The sequence below is a fragment of the Pinus tabuliformis genome, chromosome 9, assembly GCF_031772625.1.
Source record: "Pinus tabuliformis cultivar Carrire ecotype Pingquan chromosome 9, CPIR1, whole genome shotgun sequence".
Classification (NCBI taxonomy): Eukaryota; Viridiplantae; Streptophyta; class Pinopsida; order Pinales; family Pinaceae; genus Pinus; species Pinus tabuliformis.
In genome coordinates, this window is record NC_142307.1 from 290,163,181 (window position 1) to 290,184,291 (window position 21,111).

At 31.7% G+C, this 21,111-nt stretch overlaps 1 protein-coding gene across 1 annotated transcript; it reads left to right on the forward strand.

The window, feature by feature from the left end:
* The first annotated feature begins 16,601 nt into the window (after positions 1-16,601).
* LOC149148320 (uncharacterized) lies at positions 16,602-20,496 on the forward strand. Its single transcript, XM_089445510.1, has 4 exons — positions 16,602-16,912; positions 17,020-17,097; positions 19,850-19,879; positions 20,201-20,496. The coding sequence occupies exons 1-4, from the start codon at positions 16,688-16,690 to the stop codon at positions 20,267-20,269; spliced, it is 402 nt and encodes a 133-aa protein (XP_089301636.1). The 5' UTR covers positions 16,602-16,687; the 3' UTR covers positions 20,270-20,496.
* Positions 20,497-21,111: the final 615 nt, after the last annotated feature.

Sequence of the window (21,111 nt, forward strand, 5' to 3'; positions counted from 1 at the left end):
GAAAAATGGCTTGAAAGACAAGTTCTAAACAAAAACAAGTAAATGTAAAAAAAACAATTAACCCAGTCTTTTGATAAAGGAGTTCACCCCTCCTGGGCTACATCTCCTTAGTCCAGCTTCCACGGCTTGGGCCTTTGTATTTTCTCAAAATGGAAAAAATGTACAGTTTACAATGCTCTACGACTCCTAAAACCTGCTTCAATGGACTCAGAGCATCAAAATCAGCTACGAACACCTTTTCCTAAGCTCAATTTGGTTGAATTTGCTCCAGTTATGACCAAAACTGTTTTCTCCTAGAAAACCTCCACTAAAACAGGAGGAACTCCAGTTAGTCCTGCTAATTTTGGAGGAATCTCCAAATTTGTCGGGTCCACCAATTTCTATACCAAGTTAACTGCGGGTTAATTAAATGTTAAGTTTTGATTATTAACATTAAGCAGAATTAATTAATCAATAAACGTGATTAGCGCAATTCCGCATTTTAGTGGCTAACTGTTAACCCTAGCGGTCTCTTTAGAAGAGGTTAAATGGGCGGTCAATGTCGCGGCGTATACTGGCGGTTTCTGTTAACTGTGAACCATATTCGTTAACCGAGTAGGGTCTTCGTGGATGTGGTCACATGGTGGCATTGAACGTACAGTTTACGCTACCAGTTGCTGACTGTTTGGATAGCAGTAACCGTCGGAGGAGTGTTCAAATGGGATATAAAATGTTGTTGTTATATTTTTTTTGTGCTAATCGTTTTGTTAGCCATAACTGTAGCCGTTACTGTTTGGTGGTGTTCACATGGGAGGGCTGGCCTGCAGGTTGTCCCTCCTAACCCCCCAATGCAAACCTTTGAAAATTCAAATAGTTATTGCGACCATTGAATGTTAAGAACCACCCGTGTGGCTCAACGTTAAGGCTTGGAGTTTGCTTGGAGTAGGTCCCGGGTTCAACCCGCCCGGTTTGCCATAAAATTTGAACACTGCGCTATAACCGATCCTTTAGGGAGGGACACATGGTGACCTTCAGGCTTGCCACTTGTCCCCTCCTCATTGGACCACTTTCAACCAATAGAAATATGCCACGTCACCACAGTTGATAACCAAACCACCATCTGAAACTTGGTGAATTATTATTAAGCATTGACCGACGTTGACCTTGCCCAGTCATCTTCCATGTCAGTAGTACAGATTGTTGACTGTGCCATGACTGGGCTTTTTTTTTGCAAAATTTCTTCTATTTGGCAAAGCGGTCAGCAGGCTCTATCTTCCTCATACGAACTCTGTTTTGAACGAAATGAGTTGTGTTGGGATCAGTTTACTGAGACAGACACGGTTTTTCAGGTTTCTAATGATTTTGAGAACTTTATTTCTGAGCTAATTTTTGCCCCTAATCCAAATTCCTTTCAGTTAGACAAATATTGATGCTTGTAGTCAAAATTTATTATCCTTGGATTGACCTTTATAGTGATCTATTGTGCATGCCAAAAGAAGATCATATGCCAAGTTACAAGCCCAAAAAGTTGATGTTCTAAATAACCCCATCGAGGCCCATAATATTTTTTACACTTCACCTCCTAGTGTTAGTTTTTTCGATATTTAGGGTTTCTCATTATTTCTTCATTATAAAAAGGCCTTAGAGCCTTGTTGTAACACAATTCAGAAGGCATGTAGTTGTCACATCTCTTCGCGGAGATACACTACTACCACTCAAGTTAGTTTTCTTTAATTTTTCTTGCAAAGAGTTTTCAGCATTTTCTATTTATTAATTGAAGTTTAGTTTCATTGTATCTCTCTGTTTTTTATTTAAATATGTATTTCATTTCATTCCTTCATAAATCTTGATCATCTATTAGAGAATTTTTGTGGTAAAAAATGGGCCTTCAAACAAAATTGTACAAAAAAAATAAACTTTATGAGAACCAATAACATTCAATATTATGATGTTAACCATTGCAGGTGATTCATCATTTTTGGAGCAAAAAAGTAAAAAGGGAAAAAAAATAAAAAATAACTACTTTTTCAACTCATATTTTCAACTTATCTCCCTAAAACTTTACTCAAATTTTGAGCGGGAGCACTCGTTGGATGTAAAATTTATTTTTTCATCCAAGGAGTAACCATGTTGCATACTTTCGATGGACCCCACCATAAAAAAAATGTGAAATACATGAAAAACATTGAAAAAGTGTGATTGCAAATCCCGTTTTAAATGTTTTTCGCATTTTTCATCTAGTAGTGTCTATTGAAAGTATGCAACACGGGGACTCGGATGCAAAATTAAATTATGCATCCAACAAGAGTTTTTCCTTGAAATTTGAGTAAATTTGTAGGGAGATAAGTTGAACATACAAGTTGAAAAAGTAGTTTTTCCTTTTTTTCCCTCAAAACTTAATGAAGTAATCTAATCTTATTTAATTATTTCCACTATCATTTTATATAATCTTAGGAGGCCCCTTTTAGACCTAAAAACTTCTCTAAGGGGGGGTCGGTGCTCCTTCCATGCCCTAACTTGTCCTTTTGGCCGACCACACTTCGTCTTGACTAAGACTAGGTTTCGAACTCTTCCAGGCTAAGTTTCACGTTGAATTTATTGTGTGGCTTAATGATCACCAACCTCTCAGAATTTTCAAATGTTGCTCCTATTCATTTTCTTAGCCATAAATTCTTTTCAACATTTAATGAAGATTAACTAAGTGGTTTCACGTGCAACTCCGTAGCAGTGTGGATGATTCACGCTTAATTCCCAAACTAAACCATTCATTTCAAAGTGATTCTACATGAATAAAACCATTCAAATAACTGGTACTTTGAACTCATAAACACAAATGGAAACAAAATGTAATTACAAAAGAAAATCTCCAGAGCTTCTAACACATCTAGGAGTACTCCATTCTCTCAATTTTCTCTCATCCAAATCGTTGCTCGTTTTGGGTGTGGGGTTTGTGATCCAAAGTTGGACTCACACAAATGATTTACATTAAATTAAAGACTTCAACATATCGGGAGAGAACTCTTCCAGGCATCATAATAACCTCACATAATTTTTCCAGATCTTGCACCTCTCTGCCAAGTTCTAAAACACAAACAAACAAAGGAAATAGTGGCACAGAGAAACTAAATCAATTTTCTATTGCTCAAAAGAACAACATGTTCAAGTGGTTCGTTGCACTAACTTCTACTCTATCTTAGCTATGTTCCTCAAGTTTGTCTCTCTTATGTCTACCACGAGAGTCTCCCTACTCTCCTCTCCCCAATAGCTCTCTATTGAATTCTCTATATTGAATAAAAGCAAACACAAAATATCTTGACAACATTAACGAGTGGCACACCTACCCCAATAATCTGAACTTCCTAATTCCTAAATTTGACACTTGTTACATTTGCAAAGACCCACTTGGCCCAAAACACCAATTCATAAAAACAACCTAGCAACTATTTTCTAAAGTTTCACACTAAAATTCTTAAATTTATATTTTATACAAATTTACATTAGGCAATTTCTATGATCCTTTTGAGTCAAAGCAAAATGGATTGGCCCTAATTGAAGCACCTCCATCATATAACTTTTTAAGGGACATTTTTTATATAGTACTCTCTAAATGAAAATTTATATTCAATAAAGTTTATGTGATAAGTAATTCATCTAAAACTTTTAGAATAATGATCATGTATTATTGTAACATGGAAATATATAAAATAATAATAAGACAAAACATGATAAATTTTTATTTCTTATGGTTAATATCATCAAAATTATTTCTTACTGTGAACATCATAAAAAAATTAGACTATTTTAAATTATTAAAAAGATAATTTAAAATTAAAATTAAATTTAAATTTAACCTTTATTATTTTCAATTCTATCAATTTTATATTTTTTTCAAAATTTTACATATAAAGTTATCACTTTCCTAAACTTAACATTATAAGAATTTGATTTTTTATTTTTAACATAATTCCAATCCAAGTAAATAAAAAATATTAGTTTTCCAAACTAAACATTATAAGATTTATCAGTTTTCCAAACTAAACATTATAAGATTTTGACTTTCTAACATCATTTGAAATTATAATTTTGAACTATGAAAATCATTATTTTGAATTTAAAATTAGATTTCAACCCTTCACAATTTTGCAATTTTGCAATAGTAATTATTATTTATAATTTTAACAATATATATTATTTTTTAATATTTTAAATAAAAAAATTGTTTTCTCTTTGGGTATTACTATCTGCACTTTTATTCGTTTAAATAAATTTTCCTTCAGATTTCATTAATAAAAATATTAATTTTTTTTTCTATAATTTGAAATAGCTAAAACATAAAATTTATAACATGTTTAAATTACGATACATTTTTTTTTAATAAATATTATTATTATGCTAAAACTTATTATAATTTAGTATAAGGTAGATGTGTAGGTGTTAGATGTTAGATGTGAAATCTGTAGAAGTTAAATATGTGAATATTTTTTAAATATTGGGTTCATCAGTATATATTTGTTATGTAAACATTTTTATTTCATCAAATTACATTTAAAAAATAATAATAATAATCATTTATAATTAAAATAAAATTGAGATTAAATAGTAAATTTATGGGAGGTTTTTGGGCTCCAAGTCTTCATAATCCATGGTTTTACCTATGGTATTCTTTTCTAATGTTCAAATGACATTATATTAAAAAAATAAAAAATAAAAAAATTAATGGTTACTAATTAAAATAAAATTGAGATAAAATAGTAAATTTATGAATGGAAGCTTTTGGGCTCTAGTTTTTATCAACCCATGATTTTTCCCTTGGTATTCTTCTCTAATATAGCTTATTTAAAAGTATTCTTCGCTAATGTGAGGCATTCCTTACAATAAAAGATTTTAGCTAGATCAAAATAAATCCTAATTTCCACAACAAATATCATAACCCTGAGCAATTTTCTTATCGAATTTGGCAAAGGAAACCACTCCATAATGTCACATTACACAAAGACTTTATAGCTTTGCAGATACATGTATTCCATATATTACTTAGGAAAAACAACCTTTCTCACTTTGTTACATAGCCTTCAAAGATTAGATTTTTCCACGTTATTTTGTATGTTATTCATTTTATTTTATATGTTTGAAATTTTACTTTTGAGTGTGAAGAGAAACGCAAGCATAAAAAAAATATGGTACACGCAATCCTACATTATGTTTAATTTTTTTTGTTCACTTTAAAATTTATTGGAGTTGTTGAGTATAGACTGTGTCAACCATTAGTTTTAACCTCCACATGAAAACTCACTCAAATATGTCTCTCAATTATTCATAACAACTTAGTTTGGATACAATTGTTATTGCATTTTATTTAGGAGATCTAATGATAACATAAAAAATAAAATTAAACTAACGATAGCTAATATTCTCAACTAATGCAAATACAAAGGCATATATTTTTATAGGGTTTTATGGCATAGTAGAGAAGCTTATTAGGTTTTATAGTCTAACAAAAAGCTTCAAGTATATTGTCTTAGCTATAAAGGTTAGTTATATATATATATATATATATATATATATAACCAATATAGATTCATCTTAACTCTGGATCTATTAAGCACTGAGAGCTCAAATCTTTTGAGGTGTAAACATCTTCTCAAATTTTGCACTAAACAAAAATATACATTATGAAAAATTTGATCCGTCCATAATTAAAATAGATTTAAACTAATTAAAAAAAAAACAATGACAACAACAACAACAAACAACATTATCTCTAACTAAAACATAACTTAATAATATATTTAAATTATAACACACTCTCTTTTATAAATAATATTAATTAGATTAAAAAAATAAAACTCTATCTCTAATATTTAATAATATAAACCCATCTTATTTTTCTGATCATATTATTATAGTAAAATTGGTTTTCAATGTATCATATTATGTTGATATCGTAACTCTATTTATAAATATAATGTTTTTTCTATTATTTTTAAATTTAAAATATAAATAAAAAATAAATTTTATTTTCAAAAATTATAAAAATATATCATTATAATTCTATATATATATATATATATATATATATATATATATATACGTTTTGATTTATCCCAAACAGCCTTTTAAATATAAATATTCGATTTTATTGGATATCTGTACAGTTCCGCTTTGCAAGCATTGCATTGGTTTTTTCATCATAAATTCAGCGTTTAGGATATATTCAAATACTCCAAACCTTTTTATACCTCTAGTATTTTAATTTTTAAGGTTTTAATTTTTGGATCCTAACTAACTTACCAATGAAAGCCATTCTAAATCTTTATACTCTATTCAAATACTCCAAACCTTTTTATACCTCTGGTATTTTAATGTTTACGGTTTTAATTTTTGGATCCTAACTAACTTACCACATGAATGCCATTCTAAATCTTTATACTCTATTTTCATGTTGATTTTTTTAATTTTTTTTTAATCCTAACTAACTTAGGACATAAACGCGATTAGATTTTTCTTTTTAATTTTTGGATCCTAACTAACTTAGGACATAAATGCGATTAGATTTTTCTTTTTAATTTTTGGATCCTAGCTAACTTGGGACATAAACGCGATTCTCAATCTTTATATTCTATTTTCATGCCGATAAGGAATGTGTGATATTTTAGAAATCTTTTTATTATAAATATGAAAGGTATATAATATGTTTGGTTATAATAATTGAATGGAAAATGTTGCTTTTAAATTTGTGAAATTATTTTAAATATTTATTTTAAATAAATATTTGTGATTATTTATATGAAATTATTGTAAATTTTAAATATTCTTACTAATTTTATTGCTACAATTATAATTTTTTGTTTTATCTCTCTCTTAAATCTTTCTACATGGATCAAAGATTTGCTTTCTAATTAATTAAATAAAAATTCAACAATAAATGGGTGATTTTAACTTTATGACTTAGTTAAATATAGATTCAACAATAAATATACTATATAAATGAACAATGGCTTAGCTTTATGTTTATTATTTTTTTTTAATTAAGTTTGGCAGGTCCATTTCATCTTCTATTATATAATAAGCAAGTTTACACCACACAAATTAATCAAGTGGCCTCAACTTGCCCCGAGGGGAAACCAAGTCTGTTGGCCATCGGTCAACGCTATAAGCCATCCAAAAACAATATTGTCTTAATCTTTCCAGCTAGGCTAGATACATCTCTATCTCATGTCCATACACTACATAACTGTAAAAACTGACATTTGCAACATGAAAATTAAAAGCTAACCACTTAAGACAGAATTATGCATGGGTATGAGTTTAATCCCTCTGATCCTCTGAGGTAGATGCGACGTGAGTTGGATCCTTGGTTGATGCGTACGACTCCAGAATGCAAGGGATGTGGCGGTCAATTTTTTCCAGCCTAATATCCTGTTTATGCAACTAGAAGAGAATTTTCTCGATGTCCTTCTTACAGTTTGACATTCCCTATAGTGCCACCGCCATACCCACGGATATATGCTCCATCGCCTTACCTAGTAAACTCTTCATTAACCAGTACAAGTACAATTTTTGCTTGAACTACGTGATTCTCCCACTGGTGTTACCCGGATCTAGAACTAGAGTTCTCCAATTATCCATCTCTTCCTCCTACTCACTTCCTTGTTTTACCTCCTCTTCCCATTCTTCTTGCAATTTTTGAATGCCAACATTCGTCCCCCCACAGTAAGTCTCCATTGTTCAGTGATGAGGTTTTCTACTGATTTCTAGCGCTTGCGTGTTTTCGACGTGCTCGACCCCTTATCTTTCCGGGGAGTCGGACCTCTCCTACCACTCCCACAACCTCTCGCAGTACAAGCCATGACCTGTTTTCCAGAACACTAATGACACCCAAAATAAGTTAGAATAAAACACAGAATTTTCGTAATACACCACCTTTCCTATTCATGATTCTTCTCTCCACTATTTCTCACCGCATTAGTTCTGGGGTGGGTCGAAGCCCTCAACTGCCAGAGGGGAGGTCCTTGTCCCTCACCCCTTGGCTCGCCTTTGTTCCCTTCCCCCTTAATAGTGTTTGTGTGCAGGTCATCCCTCCCCGGCTCAAGCCGAGCCCGCAGACCCTCCTTGATTCTAACAACACGCATGTGATAGTTCCAGTTCCTTGCTCCCTCGGCCCAAAGATAAGTGGCTTTGCCTCTCAGGTCCCCTCGATTGGGTTTCCACTCAGAATTTTTGGCCTCGCCATCATTCCCGTAAGGTTTCCAACTGCCCCAATAGTTGCTTCGCAAGCCACAGGCGTGGTTGCGTCCCCACCCCCTACCATTTGGTTCCCCTACCCCTCTCTACAAACCTATGCCTCTCGTGAATTGTGGTGCCACTATCAAGCTTTCCCTCGACCTTATTTACAGAATGCAGAGCTTCCCAACCTCGCAGCAAGCGTTTCGCCCCCAGCAATCATGGGTTTTACCCATTTGGCAGAAGGTATAGACACAAAACCAGGCTATGGGAAGCAATTGTCTCCCCCATTGCCACAAACAATGTTCTATTCCCCAAATTTTCAAACTATTCCCCTCCTTTCCCCCAGCAAAACCCCAACCAAAACATAATTGCAATGTTCAAGCAAAGCAGAATTACATACCCGGAGTCTGCAAGCGTCCGTCTTTGGCCTAGGTTCCTCCCATTCCAGCGTCCTCCCATTGCATTGTCTCGCCACCATTCACCACAAGCTTTCATTCTAGTGATGCACATCGAGTAACCTCTCTTTCCATTATACCCAGCCTTATCTCTTGTCCCACCACCTTGCCCACTTCCCCAGCATGCATTCATGCCAAGGGTCACCGCACCCCCTGCCTTGATCATGTGGGGGACGACAGTATTAAGTGCCCAGGTACTAAACATGACTACACCCAGGTTGTCCCAACTGGTGGCCCGCATCCTGATCGGGTTAGCTTTATGTTCATTATTGAATGAATGAGTTAGTTAAATAAAAATTCAACAATAAATAAACCCAACTTACTTAGTCAGATTTTTTGGAAGTTTTTCTAGTGGGTTTTTCTAGTCTAATTTCCTAAATTCAAGCAAGAATCTATTGACATCACAAGCTTGATAGTAACCTCTGCACGATCGAAGTGTCCTAAGTGTTTTTCACTGTGTTGAATCTATATATTATATTTTGACTTTGCTTTATGAATACATTATTTTTTATTTAAAAATAAGTTCAACTTTTTATGATTTTGCAATGTTTACTATTATCATTTACAATTCATTCTTTTAAAGTTTCAAATGAGAAAATATTAATTTCTCTTCCACTATTATTAGTTACAATTTTATTATCTTAAATATTTTTTTAAGATTGGTTTATAAAAGGGTTATTTTCCTTTTCAGTGCTTTTAAATGGCTAAGTCACAAAACTCACAACAGATTTAAATTACCATATGAGCTTCCTTATAAATAATGCTAATTAAATTTTTAAAAATGATATATTTAATATTAATAAAAAATATTAATCCGTAAATTTTATTATGACCTTTTCATATTATTAATGGAGTAGTCATGGTATAGCTTATCCTCTACCCTTTTTGGTATGTACATTGATAAGCTAGAAGAGTGTTTGTATGCACATTAATAAGCTAGAAGAGTGTTTGGAAGATGATGGTTGTATTGACCCCACATTCACTCATATGGTTATAACTCTTTTCTCTTATGTTGATGATGTTGTTCTTTTAGCAAAGAACCATTACCATCATGGCAAACAACTTAGAATCCTCCAAAATTTCTACTCAAAGAATGATATGATTGTAAATACTAGAAAGGCTAAATTCATTATAATTAAATCCAAAAATATCACCTATGATAATTTCAGTTAGAACAAGAGTTCCTTCGAGGAAGTTCCTTCATACAAATATATGGAATTGACATCCATATAAACTCATTTGAAACTATAACATTCAGAAAAGGATAAATGGAGGTTGGAAATGTAATGACGGGCTTGAAAACAATTGGGTCTTTGGATTTGGAATAAAATACCTCTTCTTTGAGAGTCTTGTTACTCCTATTATTTTATATGGATGTGAGAATATGCAATCATGAGTATGATTGGTATAAGAAGAAGTTGTACAACATGGATGCCAAGATGTTTCTTAAAAGTGCTTCTAACTCTAGTAAAAAACACCACACTTTCGACTCAAATGAAAGGCATAAGGATGATCGGCCTTGATTGAACAAATCCATGAAAGCATGAGTATCACTGGTATAAGAAGAAGTTGTACAACATGGATGTCAAGATGTTTCTTAAAATTTCTTCTAACTTTAGTAAAAAAACCCAAGGTTTCGACTCAAATGAAGATAGAACATTGAGCAATAAAGGTAGAGATCATCTTGCAAAATTCAAATAATATTAAAAATGTTATTTTTTTCCATATTTAGGGAGAAATTGTGGGGAATTAAAGAGTTGAAGGAAAAACGAAACTATAATATTATCAAGAGGAGGCCAACCCCAATATTGAAAATCAAAATTATCCCTGTCTTCACTAGTGTTAAGAAGAAAATGAACGCTTTCGTGAGTAGAATTGATTCTCATGAGCTTCATAGTGAAATTGGGCTCCCAAAACATCATGTGAGGAAGGACATGGGAGGAAGGACTTTTTCACTTGCGGAATCTTAGGATGGTTGAAGATGAAAAGCACTTTCTCTTAGATTGTCCATCTTACATTCACACTAGATTTTCCAAATATTTGTCACACTACCAAACTTCTTAACTTTTTAACTCAATGAAATTATGGTAATTTGGGAGAGCTTCTCTCACTTCTTTTTTAGCATAATATTTAATCTCCTACTGCCATAAAGTCCTATAAACTATATAAATCTTAATACACTTTAATCATCATTATCAAATATGTGTAAATATATTATATTAACAACGTAAATAATTTTTTTATTTTAATATTCTTCTACTTTTAAATATTATTTCATTTTACCTTCTATTATTTAAAATAAAAGTGAATTAATCTTTTTATTTTTTTTATTTTTAAAGTTTTACTTTAATTTATTTTTAATTTTCTATTTCTTTAAATTAAATAAAATACTTCAAAACAAATTATATCAACAAATTAAAGATATTTACAATTATAGAATTTTTTAAATTATAATTATTAAAATTAAATAAATTATTTTACACTAAAAAATAAAAAATAAAATATTTAAATTTATAGCCTTTTGAATTAATTTTTAAACAACCATCTAAATATAAATATAAAGATTCCATTCGATAACCTGTACAACACGGGTAAGGCGGTGCCATTCACGTTGAGCATCCGTTCATCCCTCTTTCACCGATTTATAAGCACACTGAATACCTGACATTCCAAAACGCCCGATTTGCACGAAACCTTGCATTAGCCGATGCATCATAATTTCCAATGTGGTTAGAGTCTGATCACAACAACCAATATGGATAATCAATAAAATTTTACCAAAAAAAACTTCTAAAAGTTTATAAATATTATTAAAGGTTAAAAAATATAATAATAATAATAATAAAATCTATTTTCCAATAAAAGTTAATGAATAGTAAGAAAAAGATTAAAACAATATATGTGTTCATAATAAATATACAATCATATATATATAATTAAAAATAAAGAAATAATGGATGAAATTAATTAATTCATATAAATATATATCCATGTATTAATAAATAAATGTATATTTATATATTTCATTCATTGATTCATATAAATATATATTTATGTATTAATAAATATATATATATATATATATATATATATATATATATATTTGTGATGTTTTGTTATCTAAATGTTATTTTCATTGTATAAATGGATTAGGAATTTTGGAAAAAAACTTGAAGCATTAAATTGTGAAGAATTTATCACTCAAATTTTTTATTTCAACAAATCAAGTTAGATTATGACTAAATTCGATAAAAAATATGCTAAAAATATTCCAAAACTTATAACAAGTATTTGCTAAAAAAAAATTAAATTATTCAAATAAAATATCAAAACAAATCCAAATCTTTCTGACTTATGAGTAATTAACTAATTTATGTGTGTTTTCTTCCACGTAACAACTTATTTGTAATTTTTGAATTGTGTTTTCACCGTTATTGCTCCGAAACTCACCACAAAGAAAGCAAATGTAATTTGTCCAAAGAACTAAGAATTTGTAATTTGACTTTCCCTAAACTTACAAATACTCCCAAATAATTAAGACGTTCACATTGTAATTTGTCCAAAGAATTAAGAATTTGTAATTTGACTTTCCCTAAACTTACAAATACTCCCAAAGAATTAAGACGTTCACATTGGCTTGACATTTTTCTATTCAGTTTCCTTGATGAACATTGCTTCAAAATAATTGAAGTCCCATATTACAACTCGAGTTGTTAGATGCAGCAGTTGTGTAGCATAGTGATTCCTCAATCATAATGCCCATTCTCCATTTATTATTAGAAGTGCCCATGGTCCAATATTAAAAAAGGGCCTAAGATAATTAGAACTTCTAAATTTATTTATATGCATATTTTTTTTCTAAAGGATATTATTCTTTCATAATATAAATAATTTTAGTGATTATGTTATATTCATTACATACAAAGAAATTGGAAGAGCAATTATGGCACACAGATCATACGCGAAAATAATTTGTATATGTTATTTTTAAAAACAAATTACAAGCCACATAAATAGTGTGTATGAGATTCAACAAATTCCAAACAAGGAGAATATTGTTGAGAAAATCTCTCAACAAATTTTAACAACCAACCAACTTAATCTATCAATTTATTAATGTAAGGAAAACAATGTTTTCACCACCGCAATCTTCGAGCTCCCATTCAACTAATTTAAAACATAATCTCTAACCATATTTGGTGAATTTTGTATAATTGACGAGAACTCGATCTCCAGAAGGACAATATCGATATTGGACTGTATCCAACAGTGAATTATTCAAGCAACCTTTCTACACACATGGATCTCATAACATAACCTATAAATGACGCTCTTGAAGCCCGAAGCACAACAAAACCCATCAACATATAACAAACTCACACAATAAAACTAGCAATACGTTCTCTTAGCACCTAAGGAGAACCACAATTTAGTATGTTCATTTATTGGTTCTTCACCTTTTACAAATAGAATAGAAAATTACACACATCTCAAAAAAATCTAGGTGGCAACAAACAAACTTGATGCGGGGAGTTATAGTAGTCTTGAAAATGACAAAAATGTTAGCCATTAAGCACATGGATTCTTTGAGAATCTCCACTAGACCTTCTATTATTCTCTCCCTGCTTTAGCACAACACTATTACCATGATTTGGAACTCACAAATCTCCCCGCTTTAGCACAACACCATTACCATGATTTGGACCTCACAAAGCATAGATCCACAGTCTCCAAACACTAGCCCAAAGCTAAACAAAAATAATTTGTATATATTACTTTCAAAGTCAAATTACAAGCCACATAAATAGTGCTCATGAGATTCAACAAATTCCAAACAAAGAGAATCTTATTGAGAAAATCTCTCAATATATTTCAATAACCAAACAACCTAATCTATCAATTTACTAATGTAAACATTATTTCCCAATTCCATATACTAAGAAATAGAAGTGAAATAAGAATAAAATTGTCTCAAAACATAGGTATTTGTTCACTATATTTAACAAGGAGCATTTGAGTTGAGTATTATCTTATACAATTTGATTGCAAAATCAAAGTCACAATTATATACTTTAAATGGTTAATTAACTTTAGTTAAAACTATTGAAATTTAGTTAGATATTTTCTTTAATTTTTTATTTTTCTTTTTATAATGATGATTGTTTCTTACGTACGTTATTGTTAAAATAAATAATAATAAAAAATTGATCCATTATAAAATTAAAATTGAAGTTTAATCTAATTTTTTATAAATTTTGATGTACTTTCCAAACCACCACTAAATACAAAGCTTCCTACAGGACGGCTAGGCACCATTCACATTGAGCATCCATTCATCCCAACATTCCAAAACATAACCAAATGTCCTCCGCTTTGCACAAAGCGTTGCTTTGGCCGTTACATCCTAAATTCAACACAAAAGATATTTTCGAATCCTCCCCAAAAAAAACTGTTGGTATCTTTCTTTTTTTAATTTTATTTTTGGATCTTAAGTATCGTACTACATAAACGCAATTCTCAATCTTCACCTTTTAATTTTATGCAGATAGCCATCCTTATAATTTTTTTATTTTTAATATCGTAAATTTATTTTTTATTACTAATATTATAAATATGTATGTAATATTTTCAAGTGTTAAGATTTAATTAAAAAGGTTGTAATTAAATTTATTTACGATTAATAAATATTTGTCCACATTTATATTACTATAAAAAAAATTCATTATATACACATTTTTCAATCTTATGATTTAGATTATTGCCCACCTATTGTCACAGTGGTTTTATTGCTTTTCTACATTCATTAATATATTAACTTATATAAATAAGATAATTAAATAATAATTCAACAATAAAATACCCCCGTGAGATGTATAGACATACAACTAGATGTATTATATGTGTGGATCTACAAATTATGTTCATAATTGAATGCATTATGTGTGGATCACACCTGGATGGAATATTCGCAGTCTATGGAATGTTTATACTCGAGTTTTCGGAAAACATAATAGCGATGCTTACTGCTGTTTTTGACGTGTCGGATATTTCCAAATCTTCCCAATCTTTTTAAACTCGGAAAGGCGCCCCTATTTCTATTTCTATTTTTTAGTTGCTGAATCTTTTTAATACTTACCCAAATTCCTAGCTTTTAAGCTCATAATTCCTAGTCTTAAAAGAATTAGCCCATGTTTAAAGAGAAATCCTCACTCTATAATTGGACAATCCAAAAATAAGTCATCAACCGATTACATGCACTATCTGTAAAATTTAAAAAATTATACAATTGATTTTTCTTAAAATTAAATAAATTACTTTAAACAAAATTTTATCAACATACAAAAAAAATATACAATTTTTAAAATTGAATAAAATATTTTACATCAAAATTTTATTATCATATAAAATCATAATTTGCAAATTAATAAAAAAAATTTTAATTTATACAATTTGATTTACTTTCTAAGCAACTTCTAAATACAAAAATTCCACTAGATAACGTGTACAACACGGCTAATGTAATGACCTGCAGTTCTAGGCGCGCGGATGGACAGTGCGTGCGCGTGGGTAGGCTGAACAAACAACGTTCAGTTGAAGCTTGGACGAGCTGCGGTGGGGCATTGGTGCGAGCTCATTGATATGCGACGGTATGTTATGCATATGTGGAGTGGGCGAGCATGTTTATATGCATGGTAGCATGGTGATAAAGTTATGAAGGCTGATCAACGATGTGCGAAGCCGACGGAGGTTGAGAGCATGCGTAGGAGGGGCCGACATGATATTCATGGGCAGGACGGCACAATGATAGCGCGGTTGTGGGTGAAGGTGCGGGTAGGAATGCCCGGTGGTTCGGTGAGGGTGTGTACGGGTGTGTGGCGCCCGACGGACGGTTGAAGCGTGCATGGGTGTGTGGCGCTTGATTTATGTGACGGAGTGTCTGACGATGAAATGTTGGTGGGCGCCCGGTTTGTGCGCCGACTTGGCATGGGTTCTTGGGCGACTCAGGGAGCGCCCGCCCGTCGTGCAAGTGTGCACGACGACTTGGTGAAGTGTTGAGATTGTGAACAGAGGTGTGTCTCGGGCAGAGGCGCCCGTGTGTGGCGACTTGGAGGCGCGCCCGAGTTGCGCAAACAACACGATCGTGTGACGAGGTGAACGAAGGGTTGGAGAGTCGTGCGGCGACCGTGTAGAGGTGCCGACGAGCTGGGCAACCGAGTTTGCCGAAGTTGTGAAAATTGGCTAAGTGTAAATTTGGGGTTTCCCAAGATTTAACTTGTATTTTGTAAAAGTGAATATTGTATAATATATTGAGTCGGGCAGACTCATATTGCAGGGAGTTGCCCCTCCCTTTATACTGTTGTGCGTTTCTCTTGTATAATGTTGTTTATGTGAATGTTATGGGCTTTCACTTGTATAAAGGAACACACATTAATAATACTTAGTTGCGAAACACAAACTAAGTAGGATAAGTAGAATGTTAAGCATAGTCTACAATCGTAAGTATTGGTGAAAAGAAAACGATTGATAGTGTCGCACCTCGCTATAAGCGGTTGAAAGACTACCACAGGTGTAGAGGCGTGTGGTTGAAAGACTATCCCAGGTGTAGAGGCGCTAGAGCTAAAACCCCATTCACGTTGAGCGTCCCTTCATCTAGACATTCCAAAACGTCCCCAAATATAAGCGGCTTTGCACGAAGGGATGTATTGGCCGTTGCATCATATTTTCAACGTGAATGATATTTTTCTTTTTAATTTAATTTTTAGATCTTAACGTATTACACAAATATCTATTAAATATGGAAATATCTTAATTTAAATTTGCTGATCAAATATCTATTAAATATGGAAATTTTTAGCAAGCGGGTATAACAGCTTAGTGTTATCACTATATTTTAAATTTAAAAGAAATCAGAAATTAAAATTCAAAAAATATGATTGACAAGGGTTTGGAAAAAATGCAGACAGATGAAAAGTGGGCGTGTTTGAATAAAACCCTGAAGGAAAAGGCTAAAAGAGAATTTAAGGAGAATGATGCAGCGTTCGGATGATGGAAGGATAAAATCGGAGGAGCTCAATACTTCAAAGACTGTAAGTGACATTAGACGCGTTCAATTTGAACCCAGCGACTGTCCAGAGGGCACTGGGGCGGTTAGGGAAATAAAACGGAAAGTTGTTGAACGATTTGGAAGTGTGCGCAATTATTTAAGAAAATATCCCCACCCGTTTCCAGATCTAGATCCTCGTCTACAGGAGGTACTGCAACTGAGCTTTTATATGAATCTATGGTTTTCAATTATCTAATGTTGTTTATATGACCAGTAATATTTTCGTTGCTGATGCTGATGTTAATTTATATGCAGCAACGCGCGACCCCGCTGGATTTTGGAGGTGAAGCTGGTTGCTCCACACAGGGCATATGGGGAGCGAACTGTTATTATGTGAGCTTCTCTTTATGTAATGATGAAGTAAAAGTAAAAGTATATTCTGTGGAATGAGACTGCGATAATCTTAGCTACCTAGCCTAAGCTCTCATTATGTATCGCAGTAAGTCTATGTAAATATGAAATAAACATAAATTAGCCATGGTAATGGTTGCTGTAAGTTAATGTGAATAAGAAATAAACATAAATTAGTTATTGTAATGGTTGGTGTAGAGGTACATCATTAAAAATCAGTATGGCAAAAATTTCTACAGTTTAAACTTTTCATATATTTGGTTTATTTTGGATGTTTTTCTTAATTATTTTTGTTAAAATCTAATGGGAATTAGTTGCAATTATAAGCTTAAGATTTGAAATTTGTAAAATCTGTGTGTTTCATGAAGGTTAAATACTTTTTTTATATTATGATTTATTATGTAAATCAAAATCTAGAAAAATGTTAGGATTACAGAGTACCGATAGAAATTGTGGGGTTTAAAAACACTGTTATTTGTTCCCACTAACTAGAGGACAATTTAATATAAATTTTTTGGAATATAAATAGCCTTTCTCGTAAATAAATAGCAGGGCAAAACCATCCCTGGAACCGGAAGCCACAAAACAACCTTAACAAAAATTAGCAAAACAGAGTATCGTATGCTTTTTCTTTTTTTTGTTGTAATGAGAATCTAGAAATTATTTGGATAGTGTGACAGGAATTGGTTGGATTTATAAGTGCAATTTGAAATTTACATATTACAAAAGATTTTTTAGAAAACAAAATACGTTTTGTTCTTTTGTTATATTATAAATATTTTTGTATTATAATTAATTATGTAAACTTAATTTTTAAAAAATGGCAGAGTAAAGCATCCTCAAATGTTTCTTAACTAGGTTTATTTTGTAATGAGACTTCCGAAATCATGTTGATAAACTTCCAACTTCTAGAGGTTGAAAAGTTGGCTTAATATCTATTTTTGTTAAAAAATCTTTGTATCTTTTGAAAGCCTAATCTCTGTTTTTTTGGGTTAAAAAACATTTCTATCTTTTGAAAAGTGTATCAATGGAAATTCAATTAATCATCCAAGGCAGTGATCCAAACTGGGTAAGCACTTAATCTCTGAGATATAGCTATTAGATATGAAGCCTATCTACAAGATCCATTCAATGGGATATAATGGGCTAAATAATGGCAGGGTTGCATGCATAAGACATAATCCACAAAACTAGGGAGGGTTTCGCTTGCAATGTTGATTAGAGAGCTTATGTGCTCGCTTATGCGCTTGAAAATGGGAGGGTCTTTGCATGGTTGATAGCAGAGAAACATTGTTGTGGTTCTTGATACGAAGAACCTCTAACTTTGTGGTTCTTCTTTTGAAGAAGCTCTAACTGTGTTTGATCACAGATGGATAGAATATTTGCAATCTATGGAATCCTTATACTCAGATTTCGGAAAACATAATAAGGGTACTTATTACCCATAATTATTTTAGAAAACTATCACAAAGAGTCAAGTTTCAAGAATTTTTAGTGAAAGTATTAACCGTAAGTTTGATTATTTTTTTTTGTCGAATTTTTGGTGGAAGAATAAGCGTCAGTTTAATTATTTTATATTTTGAAATTTTTAGTTGGAAATGGATAAAACCTAAATTTAGATGTTTCGTTGTTGCAAATGCTGTATTAATTGTAAATATAAATTCAGCATTCCAAAAAAACCCTGAAGTATTATAATGTGAAGATTAAGAATTCAAATTTATAACTTCCTTAAATCAATCCAGTCAGATTATAACTAAATTCTATTGAAAAATAAACACCCCAAACTCCAAAAAACTACTGCTTTAAAAAATTTAAATTATTCCTACTTTATTTTATTAAATAAGATACCAGCACAAAGCCAAATCTTTTTGGCTGGCAGGTAGTTGACAAATTTCTGTGTGTTTTTTTGGAAACATAGCGACTTATTTGTTATTTTTGAACTATGTTTAACTATTATTCCTCGTAAACTCACCATAGGAAAGCAAATATATTTTTCAGTCTTTAACCTTTTAGGCAGAAACAAGTGTCAATTATAATTACACATACTCCCAAAAATGATAATGGATTTACTTCACATTTTTCTATTGAGTTTCCATGATGTACAGATGGTGAATAAAAATCAATATTGCTTCAAAGTAACGTTTCTAGTCCCAGATAATAGCACCAAGTCGTCATCATGGACAATCTTCAGTTTTCATTAGAAGTTCCCCTGGTCCAGCATAATATATTTCTAACTTTCAAATTTATCAAATATCATTCTCTCAGAATGTAAACAGTCTTCTTTCTTTACTATCTCATGCACGCTGCATATACTGAAAAACTGAAATAATATTGAGAATGAAAGTGTCAAAATATATGAATGTATTGTAACACTTCTTTGTTCATTGTGTTTAGCAAGGAGCCTTTGAAATCGAATGAATGCTATCTTGTACAATTTGACTGCTAGTGAACAAAGTTTATGTTATTGTGGTTTACTAAAGAAGTGATATAGATATAACTAAAATGACTGACTAACTTTGAATCTACACTATGAACCTATACTCAGTAATATTATGCAAGTTAGATTGGATCCTTTCTTAATCAATTAAATTTTATTTTATTTTAATTTTAATGGTCTTTTGAGAGAAGAAGGTTACAGCTTCCAACTTTTAGAGGTTGAAAAGTTTGTTTAATTTCTGTTTTAGTTGCTAAAAAATCTTTCCATTTTTTGACGAGCTTATCCATGGAAATTCAGGTAACCATCCAAGGCACTCATCCAAAATGGGTAAGCACTTAACCTCTGAGATATAGCTAGTAGATTTGAATCTAGCCTTTAAAAGCACTTAACCTCTAAAATATAACTAGTAGATCTGAATCTAGCCGTTTAGCTAGGACACAATGAGCTAAATAATGGCTGGGTTGCATACATAGACATTATACATAAAGTTCAAGAGGGCTTCTATTGCAAGATTGACTGCTGGGAAGCATCCCTGTAGTTTTTAAAAAGCTGTGCGACCCCTGGAAGAAAGGTGGTTCATATTAATCCTATCCTTTACATCATGTTACGTATGATTGCATTATCTGACATCAACGTTTCATGTCACAGCATCGATTGGAACGCGGATGGGGAGGTTATTATTACACCCTCCCAACCACCCAAAATAACATCCATTGATAAACATTCGTGTAGTTGTTCATACCAAGAAACTAGTCTACTAGATCCTTTCAATTCCAAACAATGGACTGTTGTGCTTAATAATGGCAGGGTTGGATATATAAAACATTATCCATAATACTCCAGAGTGGTTTGTCTGAGAGGTTGATAGCAGAGAAACGTTGTCTTGATTGTTTAAATCAAGAAGTTGTAACTCTGTTTGCTTACATATGGATGGAATATTAACAGTTTATGGAATCTTTGTGCGCTAATTTTCGTGAAACAGAATAGTGCTACTTACAGTTGCTTTTGTGTGATATGTTATTGTTCTTGTTTCTTAGTAAATGAAATTACCACTGGTAGTCCTATAATGTATAGCTAAATATAAATAGCTAAATATAATTAAACAAATAATATGGAAATGGAAAAATTTAGTGTTTGTTTAATTATTATTTGAGTTTTTGGTTGGAATTTGGCAAAATAATTTTTGGGTAAATTGTAATGTTTTCTCTAATTTCAGTTCTGTAATTCATAATATTTTAAAAAGATTTCCTGTAAAATTATATTCATAAATATTTGGTTAAAGCTTTTGAGTTTGATCACAACAAGTAAGATGGATAATCAATGAAATTTTCAATGTGATTAGAGTCTGATCACAACAAGCAAGATGGATACTCAATGATGAAATTTTCAATGTGGTTAAAGTCTGATCACACAAGCAAGATGGATAGTCAAGGATGAAATTTTCAATGTGGTTAGACTCCCATCACAAAAAGTAAGATGGATAAAGTAAGATAGATAGTCAATAAAATTTTATCAAGAAACGTCTAAAAATTAATAAATTATTAAAGGTTTTAAAAAAG